The sequence below is a fragment of the Prenolepis imparis genome, unplaced genomic scaffold (genome assembly GCF_030444845.1).
Source record: "Prenolepis imparis isolate NDT839.2.m4 unplaced genomic scaffold, iyPreImpa1.0 SCAF_15, whole genome shotgun sequence".
Lineage (NCBI taxonomy): Eukaryota > Metazoa > Arthropoda > Insecta > Hymenoptera > Formicidae > Prenolepis > Prenolepis imparis.
Window position 1 is genome coordinate 4,505,217 of NW_028141173.1, and position 27,860 is coordinate 4,533,076.

General features: G+C 30.4%; 3 protein-coding genes and 1 long non-coding RNA gene across 13 annotated transcripts in view; 2 read left to right on the forward strand and 2 right to left on the reverse strand.

Moving 5' to 3' along the window:
- The window catches only part of LOC145946138 (uncharacterized), a 165,467-nt gene that overhangs the window by 17,327 nt on the left and 120,280 nt on the right, over nucleotides 1-27,860 (forward strand). The window lies entirely within an intron of this gene.
- On the forward strand, nucleotides 3,008-5,727 carry LOC145946213 (uncharacterized). Its single transcript, XR_014427026.1, has 2 exons — nucleotides 3,008-3,073; nucleotides 5,144-5,727. It is a non-coding gene; the product is annotated as an uncharacterized LOC145946213 (long non-coding RNA).
- On the reverse strand, nucleotides 7,599-15,547 carry LOC145946137 (lysosomal proton-coupled steroid conjugate and bile acid symporter SLC46A3). Of its 3 annotated transcripts, none has more exons than XM_083055604.1 (9): nucleotides 15,442-15,547; nucleotides 13,511-13,880; nucleotides 11,730-11,969; nucleotides 10,649-11,000; nucleotides 9,943-10,338; nucleotides 9,482-9,619; nucleotides 9,242-9,325; nucleotides 8,828-8,984; nucleotides 7,599-8,547 (listed from the first exon to the last, which is right to left on the reverse strand). In XM_083055604.1, the coding sequence occupies exons 2-9, from the start codon at nucleotides 13,553-13,555 to the stop codon at nucleotides 8,421-8,423; spliced, it is 1,539 nt and encodes a 512-aa protein (XP_082911730.1). In that variant the 5' UTR covers nucleotides 13,556-13,880; nucleotides 15,442-15,547; the 3' UTR covers nucleotides 7,599-8,420. The 3 variants fall into 3 exon arrangements, with proteins under 3 accessions (XP_082911730.1, XP_082911732.1, XP_082911731.1); XM_083055606.1 differs by having other exon boundaries at nucleotides 15,346-15,512; XM_083055605.1 differs by having other exon boundaries at nucleotides 15,288-15,512.
- The window catches only part of LOC145946134 (adenylate cyclase type 6), a 97,613-nt gene continuing 91,710 nt past the window's right edge, over nucleotides 21,958-27,860 (reverse strand). For 2 of the 3 annotated variants that reach the window (XM_083055594.1, XM_083055593.1), the window contains exons 19-23: nucleotides 27,544-27,682; nucleotides 26,217-26,436; nucleotides 25,551-25,699; nucleotides 24,886-25,218; nucleotides 21,958-23,567 (exon numbers count right to left, since the gene is read on the reverse strand). In XM_083055594.1, coding sequence (XP_082911720.1) covers nucleotides 24,889-25,218; nucleotides 25,551-25,699; nucleotides 26,217-26,436; nucleotides 27,544-27,682 — 838 coding nt within the window. In that variant the 3' untranslated portion in view covers nucleotides 21,958-23,567; nucleotides 24,886-24,888. Of the gene's footprint in view, nucleotides 23,568-24,885; nucleotides 25,219-25,550; nucleotides 25,700-26,216; nucleotides 26,437-27,543; nucleotides 27,683-27,860 lie in introns of those variants that run through there. The other variant, XM_083055595.1, reaches the window with a different exon arrangement.

Here is a 27,860-nt window from a genome sequence, read left to right on the forward strand (position 1 = left end):
TTTCAATTACTTTATCACTCAGTATGATTACTCTGATGAGTCAGATGTTTCTTGATTATTTAGTTAATTATTAATTATTATTCAATTATATTTAATTCTACATTGAGATTTGTTGCGAATGCCTGGGTATCTCTGCAGCTATCCTTGATACTTCATCTAGAATCTCTCTTTTTTTTTTCTCCTTATATTTTCTAGCGAAATCCCAATTATTGATAATTGAAATTTCGATAGAAGACATAAAAGAAGAAAGATTAAGGGCCAATTTCACCATCTCCGATTAACTTAATCGGCCGATTAAACTATATCTTTGTCTCTTTTTAAGAACGTATCTGAAAAAAGATATAGTTTAATCGGAGATTAAAGTTAATCGACGTTGGTGAAACTGGCCCTAAGATTCTAAATGGAAGATATTAAAAGTATCTACAGAGATACCCTCTGTTTAGAATCTTAATCTTTTTTTATATTTTATACCGAAATCGCGAATCAAAAATTTTCGACTTTGATTACTGATTAAGCAAGTAAACAAAAAAATTTCGACTTTGATTACTGATTATCAAAGTAATCAAACAATTTTTGACTTTGATTACTGATTATCCAAGTAATCAAATAATATTAATTTTTTGCCAATCCCTGAATATCACGATCTCGATAGCAGAAGTTCTTCAATCTTCAATTTCTGCATAATATCAATTACCTATATCATATTAATAAATTATATAAATATAAATTAATATAATTTATAAATTAATATTATATATATTATATTATAAAATATATGATAAATTATATTTATATAATTTATCAATTATATGACATTTCTGAATCAATGAACAACAATCGCCCTCTTTTTAAATCGGCAGAAATTTGGAGAAGAAAAAAAAATTGTAGAAAAATTAAACTTGTTATATCGTCTCTGTTTAGAATACGTGTTATACGGTTGCGTTATGCTTTTTTGCCTCGACACATTTTTGAAAATCCGACAGTGACAATTGCTTGCATTCACGCAGGAACGAATTTAAGCCCGCTACAGCTCGTTAATCCAGTTACATGTCGTAATAGCGCACGCGGAAGTAGCGAGAACAAAAACGTTACTCAATCCAATCCCTAGTAAAAAAAAGAGGAAAAAAAAAAGAAAAATGTAATCATAGTTCGAGCTCGCAGCGTGACGGTCGATGATTCTTTTGTGCAAATATTTTTGCAATAAAGTTGCAACGTAATGTCAATATTCATGCAAGTGCAAGGTTGGCGTAAATACGTAATATTCAAGGATTCAATTTAACATGTACATCGAATAGTGTATTTTCATGTATATTTTTTTGTATTTATTTATGACATATTCTAGTACTCTACAAATCTAACCCATAGTGCGATGTAACAAAATTTGTTACGTACTGATAATTTTCTAAATTATTTATAATTAATAATAGTTGCATAATAGATCACATCAATAATAATTCATGATGAATTGTAAAATCACGTACGAAAGTATGTAAGACCTTCACTTTCCCTAGATGTCATTATATACATATGTACGTACGATGAGGATCGAACTGGCACAATCCTTGGAATTCGTAACACGTGAACATGCAAATAATACATTCCTATTCCTGTAATGACACGTGATCCACGTGACAATTCATATCGTGTGGAAACAAAGCGAGTACTTTCGAGCAGCTCGGACAGAGAACACATTTTATTTATGTATCTAGATAAAACGACCGCGCAGAAAGTACACTTGTGTGACCCACGTGGTCGATTTCACCAACCGGTCAACTTAAGTCCTACTTTAAAGCTGATCTTTTATCTCCTTTTAATTTTAGTTTCTCAGTGAAACCGGTCATCTCGGAATCTTGTAATAATATACGTGCGCGTATAAAAGCCGCGCTACTTCGCGTTTTCTATGTGTTTGGGCGTGTAAAAGTGACAGCTAGATTGTTTCGTGACTGAATCACGTGGTTCTTGCTTCAGGAAAAATTTTGTTTTTTTTTATTTCATCGAGCATCTGAAGAATGAAATCTTGAATTTTTATATTACATAACAATTGGCGCCAAACCTTCGTTAAAGATCTTTAAATATGATTCATATTCTTCATATGATTTATATTATTCGTTGGTTTTGCACCTTTGGCGCGGGATTACTCGGTATAACATATTTTGTCGAATTAAATTTAATTCTCCGTTAAATTAAAATATATAATTAAAAATATTAATTTAGTTTTGTTGAACAATATAAATTTTTTTGATAATAAATGGCTCCCAAACCTTCGTTAAAGTAAATCGGATGCCTAGCTGGGTTCCCGCCACCGCTGCAAGTCGAACCCCGGCCCGAACAACTTGGCATCAACGAAGAATAACTATATTAATCACTATGGTTAAAAAAAACGAGAGAAATATAAAATTTTTTTAAATTCACATTTACTAGCATATTTATTATTAATATTATATTTTTAGGAATTTATTCAGATTGAAAATAATGACGTAAAGCAGGGAATATTTGTTATACTTTTACAAATACGTACTTTACATTTAATTAACATGTGCAGCATCCACAAAGTATAAAAAAATATCCCCCAACGAATAACACCACGAAAACTCAGCAAAATAAAAACCGCTTATGTTTATACACAACAGCACCAACACAAATTGCACAATTTATTAAGTGACATAAAAAGTCGATTCTTTTTCGGGTCACTCGTAAAAAAAATTTACCGTGCCATTATTAGCTCGTATTTTAATTAAATATCATATATAGAATAGAAATATATATAATATTATCGTTTATATAGAAATGTAGACTGACATCTTCCCAATTATCTTTCTTTCATGATTTATTTACTGATAATTAATGTTGTATGCGCAACCGGCATGAATGAAAACGAACATCGGGAGCTCGGTTCCTTGGTCAGAAACTTCCTTGGTTATACGGACAGTATCGCTTTCCACGTATCTTGACCTAAATATCCACCTCTCAGAACCCACCGGTATAAAAAGTCTGCCAACATTTAAGGATGCGTACTGTTCGTTTCGAGCATCGCTTCGCTAAAGAACACATCCGAGATCTCCGAGATATCATGGTAACAATATATACGGAGAATATTACGTATATATATAAGATAAGTCTTATTGTATAAAACACACACACTTTGCTATAAAAATAGGCAGAAAAGATATAAATAATATAATTTATACAAGACTATATAATTCTTCGTTGAAAAGCGAAATGTTTTTCTTTAGTCGTTTATCTCGCATAATTAAAATATTGATATTGTATAGAAACAAATTTTTAATGTTATTAAACTTACGTATACATATATTGCGTGTGCAAAATATATTATTAATAAATTTAAATTTATGACGAGATTACGCGAAATATTTGTCAATAAATTTTAAATATATTAAAATTTTTTAAATTAAGTTTTCTTAGAGAAAATATATGTTCATATAATACGTGTCATAGTATATTCAGGATTTTAAATTATTTATTGATTTGCAATCTCTCGATTTCTCGATCTATTGACGTTCTTAATGAGAAATTACGGATTTTACGCGCGAACGCGGAAAATCTCACATTGGCGATCGTAACAGCAAGAATAAATAAAGTCAATACGATACATTATTCGAGTTGCTCGAACTCAATTGTCGATCGTATGCTTCCGTCGAACTAACTTGGGAATTAAATAAGATCTCTCGGTTTTCTCTTTCCGGGTACGCGGTTGATTTCTACTTAAATTGCACGCCGACGATTGCTGCATTCAAATACGAGCAGCTGCTGTACATTCTTGCCATGAAAACTTATCGACTTATCGATGATCGCATTACGAAACAAAAATCAATTGTATATCTTATTATTTTTAATCGAATTAGTCCGCATTCGCGCGAAACACACACACACTCAGGCCTTTTCTTTAATATCATTATTACATAATGATCACGATTTATTGACGTAGTATGCAACAATCAATTTTTCTTTAAATATATTTATCTATCTTTTTGTCAATAAGGAAATAAAATAATTACACGCAGAGCTCTTTAATAATACAAAGTGTGATTAATGTTGTAGAATTTCCTTCCGCCAAAAAAAAATCGAATTCGAAGTAACATTACATGTGATCGATACCCTTGCTTTACAATTTAAATGTCATACATTTATACCGTATATTTTGGCGAAAACAGATCTATCATTTCATGTGACGTTATATATGATGGATATACTTTGCTTCACAATTCAAATGTCACGCACATACACATTTATATTTCTACTGCACACGAAATATTTTGACGAAAACAAATTTATCATTAAAAGGACTTTTCGAACAATAACTATAATTAATAATGATGGATTTGCAATGACAGTTGATATAATCGCAATAAATCTTCACTAAATCGCGATTGCAACGCAATTTTAATTGAAAGCGAAGGCGCAGAGTATACATATTGCATTTATTATATATATTATTTGGCTTATTTATTTCTCGAACTGACAGTTTGCATAGTTCGAATAGTCCTAGAGAAAGTAACGTACCTAATCCACGGTGCTCTTTTTATCTCGGTGCGAGTGGCAATTTAGACGATCCGCAAGACCGGTAAAAGTTCACCGCATTAAGATTTCTGGCAGGAAAAAAAAAAACAAATTTTTGTACCGACATTTTCGCACACGCAATGGCACAAAGTACGAAAACAGCATTGAAAAAAAAAATTCTATCTTAATCGTGCTCTAACCAGTGAAAATAGGCAAAACTAGTCGGGCTAGATTTCAGAAAACTAAATTGTCGCGAAGTTACAAAATGTTTAAATGGTATATAATTATAAAAATAAAAAAAAGCAATTATTCTTCAGCATCTTGATACGTAAAAAGATGCCATGCGTATAAACGTGGAATGATCGATATGAAAACATTCTGGACTTAAAATATCTTCCTTTAATTTATTTCTCTGTAAATATTTTTGCGTCTATTATAAACGTCGCCAACCGATTATTTTAATATTGTTAATTTAAAAATAAAATTTTTTAAGAAACGTGTTTCTAGTCATAAAAAATTAATGGCAAATGAGGCTTCAATTCTCTCTTCCTGCGAAAAAATTTCGCGAATCGTCAGACGTCACGTATATCATAATTCATCACGAACGTTGTATCCTCGCTTTCAGGTTTCGCTGAAAAAAATTGTTATCCTTGTTACGGCAGCTTTAATGGCTCTCGCGGACGCGATACCAACTCCCGGTCCAGTTGCATCCGGAGCTATTACTGTTTACCCGATACCTCAAAGGCCGGGTTACGCACCGAACCCATGGGTCTATCCGAAGCCCACTACGGTGCAACCTACGGGACGATAAATACAAATTCATCGCATGCCTTATTTTCCCCTTTTCGAACCGTCCGAGCACAGCTGACTCCGAAAAATGTTTTTTCCTCGATTCGTAAATATGTCAGTTTACAGCTATCAATTGCGCGATGACATAGCAAGTGACCTGTGTAACGCACTTTTTTTTATCTCAGAACTGCCAGTTAGAAAGCTACAATTAACATTGATTAATTGTCATGAGCAATTGTTCGCCGATGTGGTGAATATTCTCTCGAGACAATTGTACTAACTTTCTTTTTGATTAATATCGTCGATATGAATAAGTAGATTATATTTAATTTGTTATAAAATTAGAGAAGTAAGCTTATTGTAACACCGAAAAAATTGCATTCTTATCTTAAGTATATACCACTTATCTTATCTATAATATTTTCCACTAAAATAGGTGCCAAAAGGATCCTCTTAATTTAAGAGGAAAATCCTCTAAAAAGAGATATTCTTATTAGATATTTTTAATATGCAAGAATATACATATATACTAAAAAATTAAGAATATATTCTTAATTTAAGAGGATATTCCAAAAAGCATCACGTAAAGACGAAAATATCCTTATTCATTAAGAATATTTATTAGAGGACTTATTAAGTATGAATTTCAAGAAAACAATTTTTTCGGTATACGGATGTTAATGTGAGACCTCGCAATCGAGAGGACGGCCGAGGGCGATTATATCACGCAAAAGGAGAGAGAGAATCGGCAAAAAATTAATATTACTTGATTACTTGGATAATCATGTGGATAATCAAAGTCGAACATTTTTTGATTGTATAATCAAAGTCGAAAATTTCTTGATTACTTTGTTAATCAGTAATCAAAGTAGAAAATTTCATCAGTAATCAGAGCCACTGTGAAGTTGGCATCTCATTTTTGCAAATCGAGAGTTTTATCAAGAATTCTGTTTGCACCCCAAATAATTCTATACAGTTCCCGATGGGTTTTAGAAGCAGTCCTTGACATGCTTGTGCTTCGCACATGTTGAATGCTAATGAATATCACGGGTTTCCTAGAATCATCTTAAACATTGTGTAAATGTAAATCGCAACTTCGAAAATCAATCCCGCTTTATTGTTATTTGTAATGACAATGACATTTTTGACGAAGTTAATATTATTTTGGTAAACATTTTATGAGAGTTTTAAGGAGAGAGAAGTACAATAATATGTCAAAATATATAGAAAATGCTCTCAAATAATTATGAATAAATCTTAATTTAGCAGAAATTTAATATTATTATTATAATTTAATAAAATTATTATTGTATTATTTATTTATTTATTTCTCCTAGTCCTTGCCTTCCGGCTTAGGACTAACTTCCGGTTACAATTGCAAAAATTATTATTGTATAATATATATATATAATTTTATTATTCAATTTGTTAAAATAATCTGATGAATAAATTGTATTAAATTTCTGCTAAATTAAGATTTATTCATAATTATTTGAGAGCATTTTCGATATATTTTGACATTGTTGTACTTCTCTCTTCTTAAAACTCTCATAAAATGTTTACCAAAATAACATTGACTTCGTCAAAAAGGTCATTGTCATTACAAACAGCAATAAAGCGGGATTGATTTTCGAAGTTACAATAATAATTATATATTACAATAATAATAAGGTACAATAATAATTTAAAATTTAAATTGGACAATAAAATTATTATATATTATTAAAATTAACAAATTGTCCAATTTGTATTATAATAAAATTATAATATAATTTAGACAATTTGTTAATTTTAACAAATTGGATTATCTCAATTTGAAAAATATTACCTTCAATATTTTATCGCTATATTTAAAAAATTCAGAATAAGAATCGGAACATATAGCATGCGTGTAAGAAACATTACGTTTGAAAAAAAATATTGTTTTTTTTTAATTACGTCCACTTTGATCTTTAAACGACTGAGTAAGATCTGATCTTACTAATATTTTTAATTTGCGCATATGCGTCATCACGATGTTGATGAATATTTTGCGTCATTTTTAATCACATACAAATTATTCATTAATATCACGATGACGCATTTTAATCTCATTTCATGATTCATTTAATTATGAGTAAAATGGCATTAAAGGAAAAAAGAAATGTTTCCGGGGCTTATCGTATTAAGTTTAAGTAATGAAATGCATACAATTTATATTTTTCATTTTCGATGAGTAAAGAGGATCGACAAGAAAAAATTTATATATACTTCTCATCATTTATATTTATCAATTGTAGTAGGAGGAATTGTTTTATAAAATAAATGCCAAAAATTACTAAAAATTTAACAATATAATTTACATCTAATTCTCTAAGTTTAGAAACTTAATAATATAATACTATTATACTATTATATAACGATTCGGATTTATAACAATTATATTGATGCATTTGCTACACTTTAGAAATCTCAGTTTAGAGATTCTTGGTTTAACAATTTTTATGTTTAGAAGAGAGAATTACTTTTTACATAACATTATTATACATAGAACGTTTTTTTAATAAGTTGTTATATAAAAAATATAAATTCTAATATTTTTCTCTCTCTCTCGTAAAAAAAAAAAAACGATATATAAATATTTTAATTTTGCGCATTATTATTTTCTATATTTATGTATATCATTAATATTCTATAAAAATATCAGTTTATAAATGTGCTTAAATATTTTTATAATTTATGCTTATTGCAATTATAATTATTGCTTAAACTATTATGCTTATAATATTTTACGCATACGCGAGCGCATTAATACGTAATTGAGCTCTGTATTCTTAAATACATACTTGCAAGTCTTACAAGAATAAGTCTTATTATAAGGCTTATTATAATTTGATATTAATTTTCTTGAAATATTAATGATATGTAAAGATACGCACTGATAAGCATATTTGAGAAAATTTAAAAAAAACTACTTGTAACCTGAATCTCATAAAATGCATTTTGTACATATTTCTTCAGATGAAATATCAGTACTGACAGGTTATGATCCTTGATGCTTTACAAATATACGGCAGTTTCTAATATATCTTATCAGGCTACTTTTCTCTGAGCAACTTGAGATTAGTTTATTGTTACGCGGTTACATTATTGGAAGAATTTGCTTCTGAAGTATTAGATAGCGATGGAGCCACAACCTCATCATCAATGTAATCTTGTTGTTCGGTCGCGTGTTTAGACCACGATGAAAACTGAATCAACCTGAAAAAATAATAGCTCGTTACAAGATTATTCGAATTCGACAGACCGACACAATGCGATTCTCTAAGTTTTTAATTAAATTTTTTAAATTAAATATATACTTATTAAAGAAATTTAATTAAATTAATTAGTTAAATTAACTAAAATAAATTTATTTATTAAAGAAATTAATTTAATTTAATTAATTGAATAAATTTATTAATTAAACATTAATTTAATTGAGATATGTTACAAAAAAATACTTCAAGCATATTAGAAAAATTAGAAAAATTTTACTTACGTGATAAGCAGAAGCACAGTAATCTGCGTAGCGAACGTTAACCAATAGAAGGAGCTCGGTGCAGTTTTTATCGTAGCGTTGTACAGTTGCGAGTATAAAGTACCGCTGAATAGCGGGACCGCATTATCGCAAACGGAGAGCATCGCGAATACTTTTCCTAAGAATTAACGTGATACAATTATTATTATTATTTTTTTTTTTTACGGCACAAAAAAGAGATCGTATACTGAAATAGTGACGTCAAATCGAAACCGATATTTAATGGATTCGAATTTCTTGAGGAAAAAATTGTTAAGCATATTTTTTTCCACATTTATGATATTAAAGATAGAAATTATATATTAATTTATCGAGTTAGGAAATCAGTTTATAATTATCGCTGTAAAATTAAACGCGAAATATACTTAAACATACCTCGTTCTTCTGTGGCTACAAGTTTAGAAGTCATAGATCTGAGTACAGGTGCTACCACGGGTCCTAACGCAGCAACAGCAGCACCTGCAAAACGATCATAAATAAATTTTTAATTTATTTTTCTGTATACGATATGAATAACTTTTTTCACATGCGGTGGTCGTATATTTTATGCTTAAAGATTTGAGATTTTAATTTTTTAAAAGAGATATATACATATACAAAAAAATTGTTACTTACCCACATAAAACAGTTCCGGTCGATCCGCTAACACAAATACAATTCTTCCGGCTGCATGCGCTATTGCTCCAATTGATACGATAAACGTATCCCTCATTCCTATCAATTTACTCATTATAGGCACCCCGATGAGCATTGCTGTTGGAACAAAGTTTCCAATACATTATATTTCATATATAAAAAAAAAAGAAACACGTTTTATAATATATTCATTAACTTCATAAACATAAATTATAGTAATTAGTAATTAAGTGTAGTATAGTATTTAGTAATTAGTAATTAATAATTTTATAATATTCATTGACATATAGTTAGATAGATTAACAAGTAAAAGTCATCGATTTCGAAAAAAGAAATTTCTCCTTCTATTTGCGCGTATCTCAGAATATATCGCAAGCTACAAATTGCGATGAAGATTCGTGATGTCGAGAATTTAATTCGACGGATAATACCAAACTGACCTAATACGAAGAGAGTCGATTGGAATGTTTTGAAGTTGCTGAAATCTGTCACGTCCCATTTGAAGATCAGTGAAGTATACATCTGACTCTTGGGTTTTTCATCTCTCTGGAACGTATAAAAGAACATAGCGAACAGGAGACACCACAGATGGAGTTTGCCGTGATTCGGCCTCGACTTCACCAACGTTCGCATCGTCGCGGCGACATGTCTCATGTCGAAAAAGTCTACCAGCCAATTGGTACCGGAGAGCGGTTGCTGTCGTGGTGATGTTTGCCACTTGAGCCATACGACCGAATACAGAATCGCTAGTGCAAGCAACGTGACGTTTACGATGAACATAATCGTATAAGACGAGTTAACTAAGTGACTGAAGACGTAAGATCCAAGTGCGACTCCTGCAAAAAAGAAGAAACGTTACTCATCATTTAAATGCAATTATTAAATTGCATAAAAAATCAAAAAATATATAATTTATCAACATTTATAATCAGCGTTAATAAACGTCAAGATGAAGTGAAGAAAATTTCACAATATATATACACACAACTCTTATATAAATTATCTTATATAAATTAAACATCGCAAAAATCCAGAAGACATCTTAAAAATTTGCATTGTTGGCAAATTTTTTTTTAAGGAAGTGAATAATCATACTTTCTTCGAGCGAACAATTTTTTTAAGAGCGAATCTCTCTGCCGATCTCACCCGATGGCATCGTGCTGAGATAAACGACATCCAGAATCGTGATCCTCAGGGTTCTCTGTTGCACGGAGGATACGTCCGACATGTACGCGAAGCAGCTGGCGAAGATCGCAACGTCGCCGCCCAGCAGACTCATCGGCAGAGTGGCCGTGTACACCACCGTGTTCAGATTCCAAGTGTCCATCATCGAATTGATGACAATCATGAAGGAATAGATGAATTTGCCCGTCAAGCCGAGGACGAGCGGCAGTTTGCGTCCACGCCGATCACTCCAGTTCCCGTAGAACATCGCCAAGACGATAGGCATCACATGTCCGGTGATGTCGTTCCATTGATGGAATTCCGAGACGGTTATCTGCAAGATGATTTTTTTTAATGAACCATAATTGAGAAATAATAGTCTGTTGACTAATGAAAAAGCTATTCTGAAGTGTGAAAGAATACAAAGAATACATCTTGTTTCGCGACGTGGAAGGAGAAATTTCGAAAAATGCGAGTAATGAGAAAGATTGCTTGTTCATTCAATTTAATAGAAAATTTGAGATATCAATTTGCTTTGTCATTAATTTTAGATTAGATTGTACTTTTTAGTATGCGCTTTATTTAATTTATTGTATGAATAAGTTTTGGTAAAACAAAGGACGTAAATGCGAAAGGATATGTGTAAATTTAGAGAATATATTTAGTAGATTTACTGAGAAATACGATACATCATTTTGCAAATTCATTTCATGCAAATATTTAATTTGATAACTATCTTGATAGCTTGTTCCTATCTGCCGCTTATCGTCGATCAATAAAGCACTTATTTCTTACATTGTAGTTGCACTGCTGTGATTATAATGTCGCAGATAAGATAATCATATTTATTTACACGTATAAGTATTGCATAATAAGTTATCAACGCAATTGTCAAGTTGAATATTTGCACGCGATTAGCTATTTATAATCGAATTCTGACAATCTCAGCACGAGTCGTTATTAAACTATTATTTCGATACTTTAATAACGGCACCTTTTCTCCTTTCTTCGCTTCCTTTCACTTCTTTCTTTTTTTTTAAACAATGTATATAGTGATTTTTACCTGCACTTCGGTCTTTATCGCTTTATTATTGTCGTCGTTCAACTTGGAGCAAATTTCTTCCGAATATCCGTGATCGACCCGGCACGCTTTATGCCTAAAAAAATCTTGCTCGACCACCGATGTGAACATAAACGCCATCATGTAAAGCCACATTGTTGGCTCTACTGATACGTGTTTTATCCATCCAAAATATTTTCTGTATACTCTGTTTCTGTGAGAAGATTCCACCCGTGGTATTACCTGCAAAACGAATACTAAAATATAATCGAACGATAAAAAAATCGCTGATTTATCTTTTCAGCTTTATAGCAAATGACAAACAGTGATAAAGTAGTAGTAAATATAAGTAAAAAAAAATATGCTTGACGGTGTAAAATTTAAGCGATAACATTTAGTCTACGAAAACCAAGAATCATCTAAACAAATGTTATCATTAGTATTTTCTTGATAATTCTATTTATACTGTTGCGAATAATTGTAATTATTTAAATCAGTTAATGTGATTTTATACGTATTTTCATGTGTAAATACCATCTTAGAAAATTTTACAGCATACGCGCTGACAATGAGACGAGAATTATCATGCACGCATATATCAACCTTTTGTTTCCGTTTAGCTTTCATCTTCGCTTACGTTTGCGATAACTGCATGCTTTTGACCTTTTGACTTATAGCTATCGAATCTTGTTTTATTTACTTAGATACGAAACACTAACATTCTTGGTATAAGTTATTTAATAAACTCATGACGAACGAAACAAAAACAAATATGCTTGAGGGGAAATATCTGCCAATACTAATTCTCATTAAACAAAACTTACAATTTTTTGTGAATATTTATTTTTTCTGTATAAATTGATAATATAAAAAATAAATAATTATAATATGTATGCAACAATCGATAATATAACTAATAATATAGTTCTCAAAATTTCAATGAAATTGTAAAATAATTATAAAATTATAAAATTCTTAGAAGGCTCAATATTTAATCACGACATTACGCGCGACATTAAACATATACATCATGGATCATTACTTCAAAGCTGCTCTTTTCATCTGATATAACTGCCTTTCCCTTTTAATTAGAATCCTGATTCAGTAGTTATCTAGTTTTTTCAGCGATCACGTATTACGTTTTTCTCGATATACTATATTTAATTGAACTTTCTAGTTTACCACTATATATTAATTGCTTATATTGATCATATCGCGTTGTATACCACATTGAGAGAAAATTGTGTTACTGCTATAATTTCATATAATTTAATATTGTAGAATTGTAAATATTACAGATAGTAGATAGTATAATTGAAGATATAACAATAATGAAAGTTGTGCAGAATAAAATTTTAAATATTTGCTATTGATAAATATATAATTATTATAAATTATTACACAGTTATATGTACAACTAATTTTATGTATATTGCTAAAAAGAGATGATAATATAATCAATTATGAAAGAATAGTTTTTCAGAGAGGGAGAGAGAGAGAGGATAAGAGAGGGGGGGGGGGTGTAATATAAAAGAAATATGAGAAATTGTGTTTTAATTATTAAATAAATTATTAAATCTTGAAATTACTAATTGATGGAACGTGAGTGTGTTAAATTATATACGGTTATCGAAAAGAATTTTCGTTAAAATGTAGGTAGATAGAAGTATATATTTCTTTTTTTTTTTTTTTCCTCTAAAAATGTTTATAGAAATGTCTAATTTTAAAGGGATTGGATTATAAACGTGTATTTTGTGAATTAAATCAAAATATTGTAGACTCACCTCATCGGATTTAATATCATCACTAATTACTACGGGTTTTCCCATCTTTTTATTAGAGTTTCTTCTCTTTTTTCAATTACACAGGAGCACTTTTATAGCGCTTTTCAATCGATTATTTTATATATTCATTATTCTTCTTGCAAAGTCTGGCAAGCCTTACGTAAAGTCTGTTTCCTTACTGCACGTCTCGCAGAATAGGCTAATAAGTTCGATATGCTTCTTGATTACTAAGCTAATTCTTTTTCGTGACGAGCAAGAATGAACGGAAATCGTTTATCTGTGTGATGGAAATTGTGCTTATCAGTCAAAATTGCTGGCTCGCTTATGACTTTTCGTTATCTGCAGAATTTTAGAACTCTAAGCTCGGCATCTGAAAATTAAATTTTCTCTTCAATTGCCTTCAAATCACTTGAATGAGTGACGCGATAATTCTCGCAGTCATCTGATTGAAAATAAACGATATTGATTAACCGCAATATATTCTGCCAGTACGAAATTATTAATTAATCTAAAATGTTATATACATTTTTGTATTATATTTATGGCACAAACGAGTTTGAGTTTGCTGATTAAGATCGGAAAGTGGTTTCGTTGAAGACTTCTACACAGTATCGATATAAATATCGAAGGAAACGCATCATAAAATAAAATATCTATGCTATTTTAAATTATTTTTATTTTTAGCACTTGTTATCATGTCGTTCCCGATTGTTATACGTTTAGATAATTGAAGCCGGACGAGTTTATGAAAATGAGACAATTAGAAGTTGAATATTAAATGCCTAGCTTTACTTGATGAAATTGTTATTGAGAAATCTTGTTGACGCAAAGGATGATATCAGATACGCTTATTCATTTCATAACAGTACTTATAATTATTCATCATATTATTAGCATGAGATGTATAAAGACGCATTAGATTATTCTCTAATTATTTTTGAGAGATAGGTAATCTGAATCATTCAGCGTCATCCACATTTTTTATTATTATATCGATTTGATAACATACATGTAGATATAAATGTATATAATTGATTGTATTGTATTTAATCTTTTAAATTTTTGATTAATTTTATTTTTTAATTACATTTTATGTGATTAAAATCGATATAATCAATATAATATAGATAAACAACTTCAAGATATTGATTTTTTTTTGTGAGTTTAGAAATACATACGATTGAATGAAATTTAGAGTATAAATTGAATAAAATTTATAATATAAGAAAATTTTTATAAGCAAGAAGTGTTTTTAAATTTATGTATATAGTTTTCAATATCTAAATGATAACGAAAATATCGATTAAAGGAGAGATTAATTAATATTAATACTATTATTTCTATTAGTTATAAATTCAGGAGAGTATAATATTAAAAATATCGTATTTGCACGTTTAATATATTCACAAATTTTTTTAAATAGAACAAATCAAACTTGTTGATTGTCCAGTATATTAACACTATAGTGTATCAGCTGATTCCGCTTTTAGTATGATAAAATTGAACTGTTTTGAATGAAAATAAATTTGTTATCGCGCGCACGCAGTGCATTCTAAGTTGCATCAAAACTATTCTTTTTTTTTAATTGAATTCTAATAAGTTACAAATTTTTTTTCATTGATATTTATCGATAAAACAATTCGCTATTCGCTGATTGCACAACCGGCGCGACTTTGTTCGCCCACGTGGTTCGCAATAATATTATGCAATACGCGCATCTTGGCACATGAATAAAAAAATGTACGTGAAACTGATGTAAAATCGGCAAATTATGCACCTTCACTTTCGTACGACTGACATTCCGTTCGATTTTACGTAATCGGATCTTGACTTACGAATGTTACACAATCGCAATATGATTCGGCCAATAACGTTGATTGCATCGCGCGCGAAATATTGCACCACGTGCACTTTGACGCGTTGACACTTACATTAGAATAGATTTGTGAGCAATCACGTGTTTTCTCGAGTGTTCGCGGCGGTGTCTCATTCATGACTGCGATCAGCTGCCTTCAGCCTTCAGTCAGGTTGGCCATCTTCTCAGTCAGTTAAAATGAGGTTAACGACATCTCGCGGCCGCGGAAAAGTCACAGAAATTGATTTTGAAGGATTTTCTGCCAAAGGGTATTTTTAGTTTGATGATTATTTTTCTAGTTAATCTCATTTCTCATTCGGATTCGGAGCAAAGAGACAGTTTTTCTGGAAACGCTAGTTTATATTGGGTTTTGCTTTCGGTTGGCACTCATAGGCACTGGTGTAGAGTATCGATTTAGCGACCACGGTTTGCGTGGGAAATTTGAAAGAGCCAAGCTTACTGCTGCTACAATTTATAACAATATTATCATTGAACGTTATAAAAGATCTATTTTTTAAATATATTTTTTTTAGCTCTTCCTTCCTTCAATAACTTAATTAGTTTTTTAAGAGATTAAATACAATAACGAGCGCAATATGAAAAATATAAAAGCTTTACTAAAGTATTAGTTGATAAAAAATTGTATTTAAAAATTTTTGATTATTTTATTTTAAACATCGGGATTGAATAATTATCAATGTTTGAATATTTAATATTCCTTTATTAAATTATAGTAAGTTATAATAAACTATTTCAATAAAATAACAATTTTACATATTAGATTTTTTTATAAACTTTTTGTATATGTTAACATTGGGAAAGTAATATTTCGCAATATTGCTTACAGATAAAATACATTAATTGCCATTTGAATTATTTGAAGAAACTAATAATCAAACAATAAGAATGATAGTCTTGATAGAAGTAATTAACATAAATATTTTCAATGTTATATTAATGTTACTCTTTTAATAATTTTTCTTTTTGGGAGAACAGACGTATGATTTTTACGCAACAAAGATAAATTCATTTTTTTTTACCTGGTCGATTTTCATCTTCAGATTTTGTTCTTTTCATTTTTATTTGTGTAGATCGTTAGATCTGGAATATTATAGGGAGCTTTTACTTTTTCTTCTCTAAAGTTAATAAGGCACCTGAAGTTAATATGCTGATTTATCAATTTGATCAGCAACTGATATACAGAATATTCCTTTGTAAATTTTTGTCTTAAGTCTTCTTCTTTTAATTCATGTGGATAAAACTACATTTTATTATACCTGAAATTGATATTTTTTTTATTTTGAAGGAAGTTGTAAGAGGAAAAAAGTGCGGAGAAAAATTGATCACAAACCACAATCTGGTTTTATTAAAAATTTATTTTATATCATCAGCGTGTGTTAATCACGGCGCGCGATTATTATTATGATATATAGATGTGTGTTTTCAGTAAAGACTGAACTTTAGGCCATCGAAAATTACATCAACATTTTTCTTGCATTAATATAGTCTTTACTTCTCGTTCTATTTCTCGTGCACTTTCGATTTTTATTTAATAGACTCTCATAATCGATCCGTAACGTTACATATTGACTATAAGACTGACGCGACATTTTGCCAACTTATCGACGAAGTTTCCGCGTTTTCCTGTAGTAGACAAGAAATGTTATGCGGAAATTTAGATGGAAACATATGATAAAAAATATAGCATAAGAAATTTGAAATGTACTGATCGATATATTTCAAATTTCTTACGATATAATACTTCTTACCGTATTAATTTTAACAGCTGTTGACTTACTGTCGACGAGTCATCATTTATAGTACCTTAATTGTCTGTCTTTAAAAAAAAAGTTGTAGCTTTTATTAATTTATTGAAAAAACATTTAAGATGTCTTTAAAAAATGAAGTATTTTTCTTAAAAAAGAAATTATTTCTTCGAGTTTTAGGTATTTTAAGAAATATTTAATAATAAAGTGTACCATAATTCTCGTCGACAGAATCAATGCCTATTTGGACAATTAACTTTTTGGTACTAATAGGCTTCTAATAGGCTGTAACATGTATTATAGTAAATGGACTTATGATATAAGAGCTTATTCTGATACGGTACATGGTGCACAATAAGTTCGAGTTAATATGGATCATTTGTGCTTCAACGTTGTCTCGGCGGTTGTTTTGTATATTAAACTTAAATTATTTAATAAGAAAATATCACCTGTGTTCTATATGTGTGTATCGATCGATATGGTGAGAAGTAGAATTTTACGGGAAATGTTTGAAACAACTTTGAATATATTAATATTCCAATATGCAATTTTATTTTAAAGTTTGTTTATTTAAAAATAAAGTAAATTTGACATTATATAATGCATATAATTTTTCTAAATTTTATTATATATATATATTTAGGCAAAACGTTCTTACGTCTTTGAAATTTGTTATTTAAGCAATTATGTTTCGATAATGCATCAAAGGAAGATCTTAGCACAAGTGATCCCGCTGCTTATTAGTTATTAATATACGATTCGATCGCGTAATTCTTTGCTTTAACAATCGCACCGTTACACGATTAGCCTCATCAATCAACATTCAATATTAGCTGGACCTGCCAGCGCGACTGAAATTCTCGCGAAAGCGTAAGCTTGATGCTTATTTGTATTTTATTAAGTATCGTGTCCATCGATCGATCGATCGATCGGCGATTCATTTTATCGAGTGTTAAGTTTGTCGCAACACACATAATCGCGAAAATTAGCATTTAATTTCAATTCGACGTGATCGTTTGACACGTCGTACTTTTTTTCTCACACATGACATCTTATTTAACAATATTTAATTGAATTATGTGTACGTGAAATACGACACTTGTTCGATCATTTAATTAAGTTAATTAGATTTGTTAAAATATCTTTTATGTGCTCTACTAGTCTGTCTATAATAAATATAGTTTTTTTTTAAATTATCGTTTAGAAAGGACTGCCTAGGCGCACAGAAGATCGATATGTATATTTTGATCGAGAAGATCGAGCTCGTGTCGCGCCGCGCCGACATAATAAATACACATCAACGTAATTAACATCTATGTATACATTTTAGCTGAGTTTGTACATACACATATGATATGCTTTCAAGCGCTCCATATACATACATACATACATACATACATATTTACATGTCTATGAATGTATCTAATGTATTAGAGACATTGAATATTGCAGAATGACATTCTCTCGTCGAATTTGCATTTCGCATCGATCGATTGTTTCTACGCAAACATTTTCTTCAGAGATTACGATATGATAATTTCGATATCGTTTTTATGAATTCAGATGCTTCAAATAAAAATAAAATACGTTTTTCGCGTCTTTCTATTTTAGATAAATTCAGAAATTATTTTTTTAACAGCTGAAATATTCATTCTATAAAATTGCATTTATTTATTCATTTTTTATTCCATTTGGGAGATTTTACAAAATACTTATCTTTTTATATCTTGGTATTCGCTGTTGCAACAGCTTTGTTTACTAATCAAACCCGCGTTGGTTTATTCTTTTCTATCTTTCGAGGAAACAGAAAATAGTTCTTTCTATTTACTTGCGTTTCTTTCTTCTTTCTTTTCCTGTGTTAAAAATTATTTCTCGTTTATTCTCGTTTTTCATTTATTCTGTGATTTTTTTATATAAAAGCCTGATAGTTTTTTGACTAATTATATACTGTGGCCGATAAAGAAAAATGTTTCTTGAATTAATCAACGCTTTTCAATGTTTATTTTTATAGTTTTCCTTACAGAACAATAATAGAATCAAATGCCTGGAAATTTTTTTATAAACCGTTGAGATCGATAAAAGAAAAAAAAAGTTATTCATCGATTGGTCGACGACAATAACATTCTGCAATTTCATTAAATTTCTATCGGAAAATTGGGGTTAGCGTAGAAAATCATTCGTTCGATGTGTCTTCCTACACATTCGCTCGGAATTTACTTCTTTAATTATATGAATTTATTTTTACGAGCTAAAAGTCCTTTAAAATCTTGAAATCAAAATAGTTTTAGCTGCGGACGGGCAAAGGACTATTTAAAGCTTTTATTAATAGAAAAAGACGCTTTATAATAGGTTGAATACGCGTGATTTAAAATTTTATAAGTATATATAATTTTATGATAAATTAGCTATTCAGAAATTTGCAACGATGAAAAATCATAATATACAATCTATAAATCATTTCTTTTTATTACATTTCCCAATCATAGAAAAAATGAAACAAAAACAGAAAATTTCTTTTTAATGATTCTTCACCTCTTCAGGTAAACACATTTTATCGTAGCTATTGCGAAAAAAATTAAGTAAAAGTAATAAAAAAGTAAGTAAATAGTTTTTTAAATTATTTCCATATAATTAATTCCGTATTTGCGTATTTGAAAGTATGTGAAATCTTGCGATATTGTCCTACACCGTCTGCGTTGCAAAGAGCTTAAGTTTTTTGCGTGTTTTAATTTAACTATACTACAGATGTTTTCTACACTCTGTTTCTTATTCTGAAATTTTTACCTGAAAACTTAAAGGTTTTATGCTTCTTCCAACTATCTTAGATTATTAATTTTTCTATTATTTATATTTTTTTATCTGAATGAATAATATAATTTATATATTTTTTTTTCATCTTGAATTTTATTCCATCTTCCATATTTCAATAAAAATTTAGTTGCTGTGAAATATAATTTATTATTTAATATGAAAATAAACTTTCTCGATAAAAAGATTACTTTATAATTTTTAGCGATTTTTATCTTTATTTTCAAAAATTAATAAATTCTTAGTTTATTAATTTTTGTCAAAAATTTTCTTTAGGAATAATTTTTTAATGAGTTCTAGATTGGGAAATGCCTGGCCTTTTTCTTACTTAAAATATCGACTAGCATAAATGTAAAGAGTAAACATACGAAAATATAAAACAAAAATAATTTTTTTCCCCCACATTTTTAGAGGCGACTATAACTCAATCGTCAATATACAATTAGTTTGCCGTGGTCCCCTTCTTGTTAAAGCAAACTATATACATATATGAGGTTTGTTTATCCACGGTTTCGTTGTATTAGACTTAATTTTTTCGACTTGGTTCTGACTACGCACACGCGTACGACGAAACATACACACACACATTCTTGAGAGACCTCACATCGACTAGAATAATACAAAAACTTGCATCAAAATATTCAACTTGCCACCTCTAAAGTTGGCTCCACTTTTTTTTAAATTTTAAAAAATTATATATTTCAAGATTCCCCCTGAATTTGCAATTTTCTCTAGGGTTCTGAGAATATTTCAAATATTTCTACAGTAGTTCTAAAATAATTTAGCAGTAATTATAAAATAGTTCTAGAAAGGTTTCCAAAACAGTTCTGCTCAAAAAAATACCTCAAAAATTAATTTTGAAGAATGAATGTTTGTCCCTTCATTATATAAAAAGAAGTTACATCAAATTTGAATAATTCTGCAGTTTACTTTTTGTATCTGTTAATTTATACAAAGTTTCAACGTTATGACTAGTGAAAGTCAGGTACACTATTTTATCGCACAAAATCGGGTTTTAGCAATCTTTGGTTTTGTTTAACGCTACTTAATTAATATGTAAAACAATGAAGATTACTTTGATTCTGATTGCTAGATATTTTGAAAAACAAAAAAAAATCCGTCTTGCACTAAAATATACAAAATGTTAAATACAAAAAAAATACAAGATGACAAAATATTTTTATTGATCTACTTTGCAGGGAGCGCACAAAATTAATAATTTTTTTAAAATTAAAAACAGTGGTCAACTTTGCAGAGGTTAACGTATCAGATACATCACGAGACAGATTAATATTGCAATTATAATTTAGAAATTATATTACAAATAATCAAGATATTATCTACAAAATCACGTATCTTAAATAAAGTATTTGGGTTAATAACATGTTGAATCAAATGAAGAAAGGAGATTTTTCTCTTAGAATGATACTTCATTAGAATTAAATTGAAAATTTCCTATATATTGTATATCATAAGTTATTTGTAGCAATTTTTAATTGCTCTGTAAGGTTTAACATATTATTGCCCCAAGTTTTCAACTAATGCTGCATTTTAGACTAAATACATAAGTTAATATTATGCGGGTGTTTATTTCTTCGAGGATGTTGGCGTTCTTATTGTTAATATTGGCGTTCTTATTGTTGTAAGAGAATAAATCTTTCTCCATATATAAAATTATTCTTATAATTGTTAAAATCTTCTTATAATTGTTAAATTCTTCTGGTGTCTCTTTCAAAGACTATATTGACAAGTTATGAAAAATATTTAATAGCTTGAAATATATAATAGGTATATTTCATTAAACAATTTTATTTATCTCGAAATGTATGAATGTAATATATTATTAAAAACTTTTTACAATTCTGTTTCAATTTTATAGGGAATTAAATGTTCTAAAAATAAATATGTAAAAATATTTGAAAATATACAGGGTGTCTTTGAACTAAATGCCAAAACTGATACAGCAGCTTTAGCATATGAAAACAAGTCAAAGATGTTAATAAACATATGTTCGAATACGAACGGTTTCGAAGTTATAGAGTATTAAAGTTGCTTTCGTAAAACAATATAAATTGAAATAAATGTTATTTAATGTTCTTTATTCTGTTTAAATCTTTACAAAAGATGCTCAAAAATTTCTCTTCGACACATTTTTTAGCACTTTTAAACAGATAATTAATTATACAGAAATAGATTTAAAAATTTTTTGTGTTCCATTGCATTCGTAATGGATATGATAATGTGCTTATCTGAAGAGATAATAGGTTTTTCAAGTAAAAATTTCAGAATAAGGGAGAGTGTAGAAATCATCTGTAGTGTATTTAAATTAAAACACGTAAAAACTTAAGCTTTTTGCAACGCAGACAGCGTTAAAGTAATTAACATTTACTTCAATTTATATTGTCTTACGAAAGTAACTTTAATACTCTATAACTTCGAAACCATTCGGATTCGAACATATGTTTATTAACATTTTCGACTTGTTTTCATGTGCTAAAGCTGCTGTATCAGTTTTGGCATTGAGTTCAGAGATACCCTGTATATATGCTTGAATATGGATTTATCCGAAATTTTAACTAATTTAACAATTTACAATGAAGTAATTGTGCGCTATTTAAGTTCACGAGTAAATTGAAAGTTGTACATAATAATGCTTCACTTAATTAGCATCATATATGCTCATCCTCGAAAGAAATTTTCTAGAGAAGCGCGCCGACGCGTTTCTGACGATGTATCTTCTTCTATCTTTCACAGCACCGCGTAAAAATGATCCTCGCGATATCACTCGTTAATTAATCTTAAATTAGCACATTCGAAGAAAGAATTAAAAAGCTCTAACATACAATCACATACATTTGTAGGCATTGTTCAAGTTTAAGTACGATCTATCTGAGAGAACGACAGCTGTCATCAGCTTATTTTGATAACGTCCGGCATTTCGGTACACATTTAACTCGAGTTTACTAAATATTTGCAGCTACTAAATAATTATTCTTTAAATTTATTTTTATAATCAACATATTTTATCAATTTATGTATTATTTGACAGTTGCTGATGACGGTTCAAATTCTTTTGGGATCAAAATGATTCAAAAAAATAATATCTGAAAGGAAAGAATATATATTTTCGTTGCATTCGATATTCTTTGAACAGATATCTGTCATAAGTTATCGAGTGCTTGCGAAAAGTATTTTAATTTCGAGATTTTATTTATTGGTTGAAATGTTTCGACAGTTTGAGCTTCACGCGCGATTTGCAGTTTTTTTAATCCAGTTAATTCAGAAATGATTAAACGAGAAACATAACTCGCTTTTGAAATCCGTACCGAAATATCAGAATTACTTTTGCGAGCATCGATCACGCTTCGTTTGCCTTGAGACTCTTAAAACTAGTGGCGTAATTATTCCGTTTGTGTGTCAGAGGTCGATTGACGTCGTTTATACGGACGGCATTCGGCTCCAATTTGTGCAAACGCGCTTTAAAGATTAGAGCGGCCGTTTTTTTTCTTTTTTTTTCGGCTCCAGCACATGGAAGAAGTCTTAAATGATGCAGAAATCAAATAACTGATACTTTCTATCGTCGGTGTGACGCGTCGTTCACCGCGAATTCTTGCTCAACCATTCCCACCTGTCGACATTATTGATTCATTAACAATCGAGCCAGAGGCAACGTTAAATATGAGAATTACGTATAGACACAAGCTAAAAAAATAATTTATACGAAATTACGTACAAATGGAAATATTACGTAAAAATATATATACTGAAGTCTCTTTCGTTCGCGATTTTTTAATTTTAAATATTTGCATAATGGGACGGTGATACTAATGTATCGTATGCTTGGTGAAAGTTTTAATTTTCCACAGTACACAGCTCGTTAATTGAAACAAATTTTGATAATGTTTATATATAAGACTTGTTTATTACACTTGAGTTTGTAAGAGAAAAAGAGAGAGAGAGAGAGAGAGAGAGAGAGAGAGAGAGAGAGAGAGAGAGAGAGAGAGAATTGCTTTTTTTTATATTCAAATATAGATTAGCATTTCGCAAAATTATAGAATTCTAAATATCTTGCATATTTCTCACTCAACTATTGCAATAATTTTGTATAATTTTCTAAACCGTCTAAAGCGTGCTTCGTTAATCGATTTTTGCACACGTTTTATTTTTTATGTGGACACAAACCCCTTTTGCAATTATATATGAAATATTTCGCAAAAAATCTGCCGCGAGAGTAATGAAATTTTCCACAATAAATATTTGTCCACGTGTGTTATGTAACTGATTGTGCACGTGTCCTCATCAATACACGCATATTAAGTAAATAAAATAGTTTTATTATTTCTAAAATTAAATTGTGCGACTTAAATAAAATATCGAAAAGTACACTACTTTTTTCTCATGCTTTTTTGACAACTTTAGATTGCGCATAAACTAATCGAAATAGATGATGGTACACTTTCAAAGTCATGATTGACGTATATTATTAGAGAGTGTAAAGTTTGTAAAAAAGTTACGAGACAAGCGCCATAAAGTATGATGCACTCGGGTACTTTGACAGCAATTTGCAAAATATTTCACAGATAGATAGTGATTTACGATCATGTATTACTATGGATTGTTAGTTTTGTCCGAAATAAATAAACCCCTTTGCGGTCTGTCTTTCTTCGCGAATTCAAATTTATCGTGAGTTAATCTTTTATCGCGATATAATCGCGAGAATAGAAGTGAACATTCCCCAAATCACGAAACATTAGATAATTTTTTCTTCTTGATAAATTCAACAATATTATGATCTTTATTATTTCGTTACTATTTTATCAATTTCTTTGTGTAGAAAAGATAAACACAAGAGATAAAATTAGAGTTATATATGGTAGAGAGATTTTACTCATGCTCAAAAACTCTAATATTAACTCTTCGATTTTCGATGCCTATATAAATAATACCAATCAGACGGTCCCGTTGCTGTTGTTGTTGACCGTTGTTTTGTCTATGGCGTCGTTGTTGTTGGAATTCGTTCTGGTGACATCCACCTGATTGAGCTTCGCGACGTCTTTCGGGCCGTCCAGGAAGTAAGTTATCATACTACCCTTCCCTTTCACCTGAATCGTCCCGCGGCAGGTGAGCGGGTATCCCTTGGTGATCAGAATATCGTGCATCTCCTGGGTGACTTGAATCCCGTCCAACACACCTGTCGAATCCATCCTGGAGGCCACATTCACGGCGTTGCCCCAGATATCGTACTGCGGCTTCCTGGCCCCGATCACGCCGGCGACCACCTGCATAATTTACGCACATTAAATCTTCTTGAAAATCCATAGCAATTTTGTCGATATTTTTTGCAGCTTATTTCAATATCAAATAAAAATATATAAAATTTATTTTTTTTATTTTTTTATTTTTTTTTCTCGAAATTAATATTTTTAGCCATTATATTGATATATTTTCTTAATAAAAAATTACAATTTTGCATTACTATTATAAATTTTTGATATGTCTTCTCGAGTGATGTATTTTCGTTGTAATTTATGGATTGTATTATTCATGAAGGGAATAATACGATACGGGGAGGGTGCGATCGAAAATTGCAGTTGACGTATTTGGATATTACCGGTCCGATGTTGATGCCCACACGCATGCGGAAGTTATTAAAGCTGTGTTCATTGACATAGGCCAGCTGCTCGCGGATCCTCAGAGCGTAATCCGCCATAGCGACTACGTGCTTGAAATCCCGCATGTCGCAGGTGCTTTTCGTTAAGCCTGATGCAACAGAGAGAGAAAGAGACAAAGGTTAACTTGACGCGACGGCATCCCGATTGCAGTGTCCCTCGTAATTTGATTAGCGAGTCCACGGCTGTTAGGAAATTGTAAGGAAATTGTTACGATGGTCGTGGAAAAATAGATCTTTTTTCGTAAAATTCTTTTTGCGTAAAATTCTACTGAAATAAAAATAGCAATCTTTTTTTATCATAAAAGTGCATAATAAGAATACGTTCGAGCGAAAAAGCGAATAAATATCAAAGACTAGTTAGATACAGATGTCTGATGAAGATTATATATTTATTATTACACGCCAAAACCAGTTAGAGAATTATTAAGCTAATTTATAATTCGATTAATTTCGGCCGAGCTAGCGATTAAATTGCGCACACAAACGCCGTTCTTCCGAAACGGGGAAAAGAGCCGATGGCTCGGAAAACGGCCTTCGGGGAGGAAAAGCGAATCAAAGGCTCGTCGAAGTGTGTCGACGCCGCCTAAGAATTCGCCGGGGACTTACCCGAAGCGGCCATGTACGTGGCGCCCGTGCTCTTGATCTTCTCAATGTACTTGAACTGTTCCTCGGCGAGTAACTCGTCAAAGTCAGCGATGATCTCGTTGAGAAGCCTGAGGCATTCCACGCCCTCGTTATTTGCTTCGAGCTCGACATAGAACTCCGAAAAGTTCGGGATCGAGGCAAACATAATGCACACAAAGTCGCATTGTTCGTGGTACAACTCCTGCGAAACAATAGACACAATACATGTGAGTGCTGTCTTATCTTTTTTGATCACATAAGAGATTGAGAAGATTTTTCTTTTACAAGAATTTATTAACTCTATTATTAAAAAAGTCGTATAATATATTATAATAATTTTGAATTCTAAGAATTATTTTTTGATAATTTTTAATCTTCGGTAAATAAAATTTTATGATTTTTATTTTAAAATTCTCGTGCATAAATGCTTTTGCACGAGAGAAGTCAAGATTCAATTTTCAAGCACATTGAAATGTACATCTTAAGTCTCTAACTCGGTGGATTAAATTTAGAATCGTTTCTGAGCAAGACAAATTAGGCAAATACCGTTGAAATTCTCGGTCTCACGTCAGTCACTGTACACAAACTAAGGCATCCTAATTTATGTGCACAGCTAGGATTAAATATTGAAATTCTTGCAATGACTCTTAATTGAACCATTAAATGCGCAATATCGCTCGAGTAAATTCTTACGGGTCTCTTTTCACAGTCGAGGACTAACATAGTTGAGTAACATGAAATTTTATTTAAGATTTTAATTAATATATTTAATTAATTTCATTAGATGAACTTAAATAACAGAGCAAAGTAAAAGAAGAGCAAAAAGTATAAATTGTGATACTTTTATAAAACTGCCGCCGACACGAGATTCTTATAAGAGAAGGTTGAAGGCCAGTTAATTTTATTAAGATAAACTTCAAAATGTATACAAGATGTTATTTTTCCCTTCAGATGTAAATTACTATTTAATCTATAATCGCTTAACCTCGTTAGGAAATGTCAGAATACATATTGCGAATATTTTCTTTTTTTATATCTATTGTACTTCAAGCATTCTACTTGTTATGCAGACTACAAAAGAATTGATTAACAATTAGGTCGAACGGACAAAGTGAGAAATCACTAAATTATATTTTATTCAAATCAGAAAATTGTGATACCTATAACAACGTGTATATACATACAATTTTTCTCAATTTATATATTATAATATAAAATAACGTAATAGCAATTATATATCGTATTTTGCATTTAAGAAGCTCGAGAATTTCCGCGAAAATTTTCTTTAAAGTTTTTGCAAGAAGCTTACGTCTGAATTGACAGTAGACAGGAAGTGGGCGGCCACGTGTTCCGGAAGTATGTTCGCGAGCAGTTTCTGGTTGTAGGCTTTCAAGTGTTCCATTTCCTCCTTCTCCTCGGTCGCTTGCAACTTCCACAGGAAGTCTAATCTGTATTGATGCACAGAGTATACGTTAATGTTCTTCTATAGCACGAGCCTCGAGAAAGTTCGTGATTCTTTCCCATCAGATAAAATTCACGTTTTTGGATTATATGGAATGTTTCACGTGCATACATATAGTGTTTAAAAATATTTTGATTTATAACAAAATATTGCATTTCCTTTTA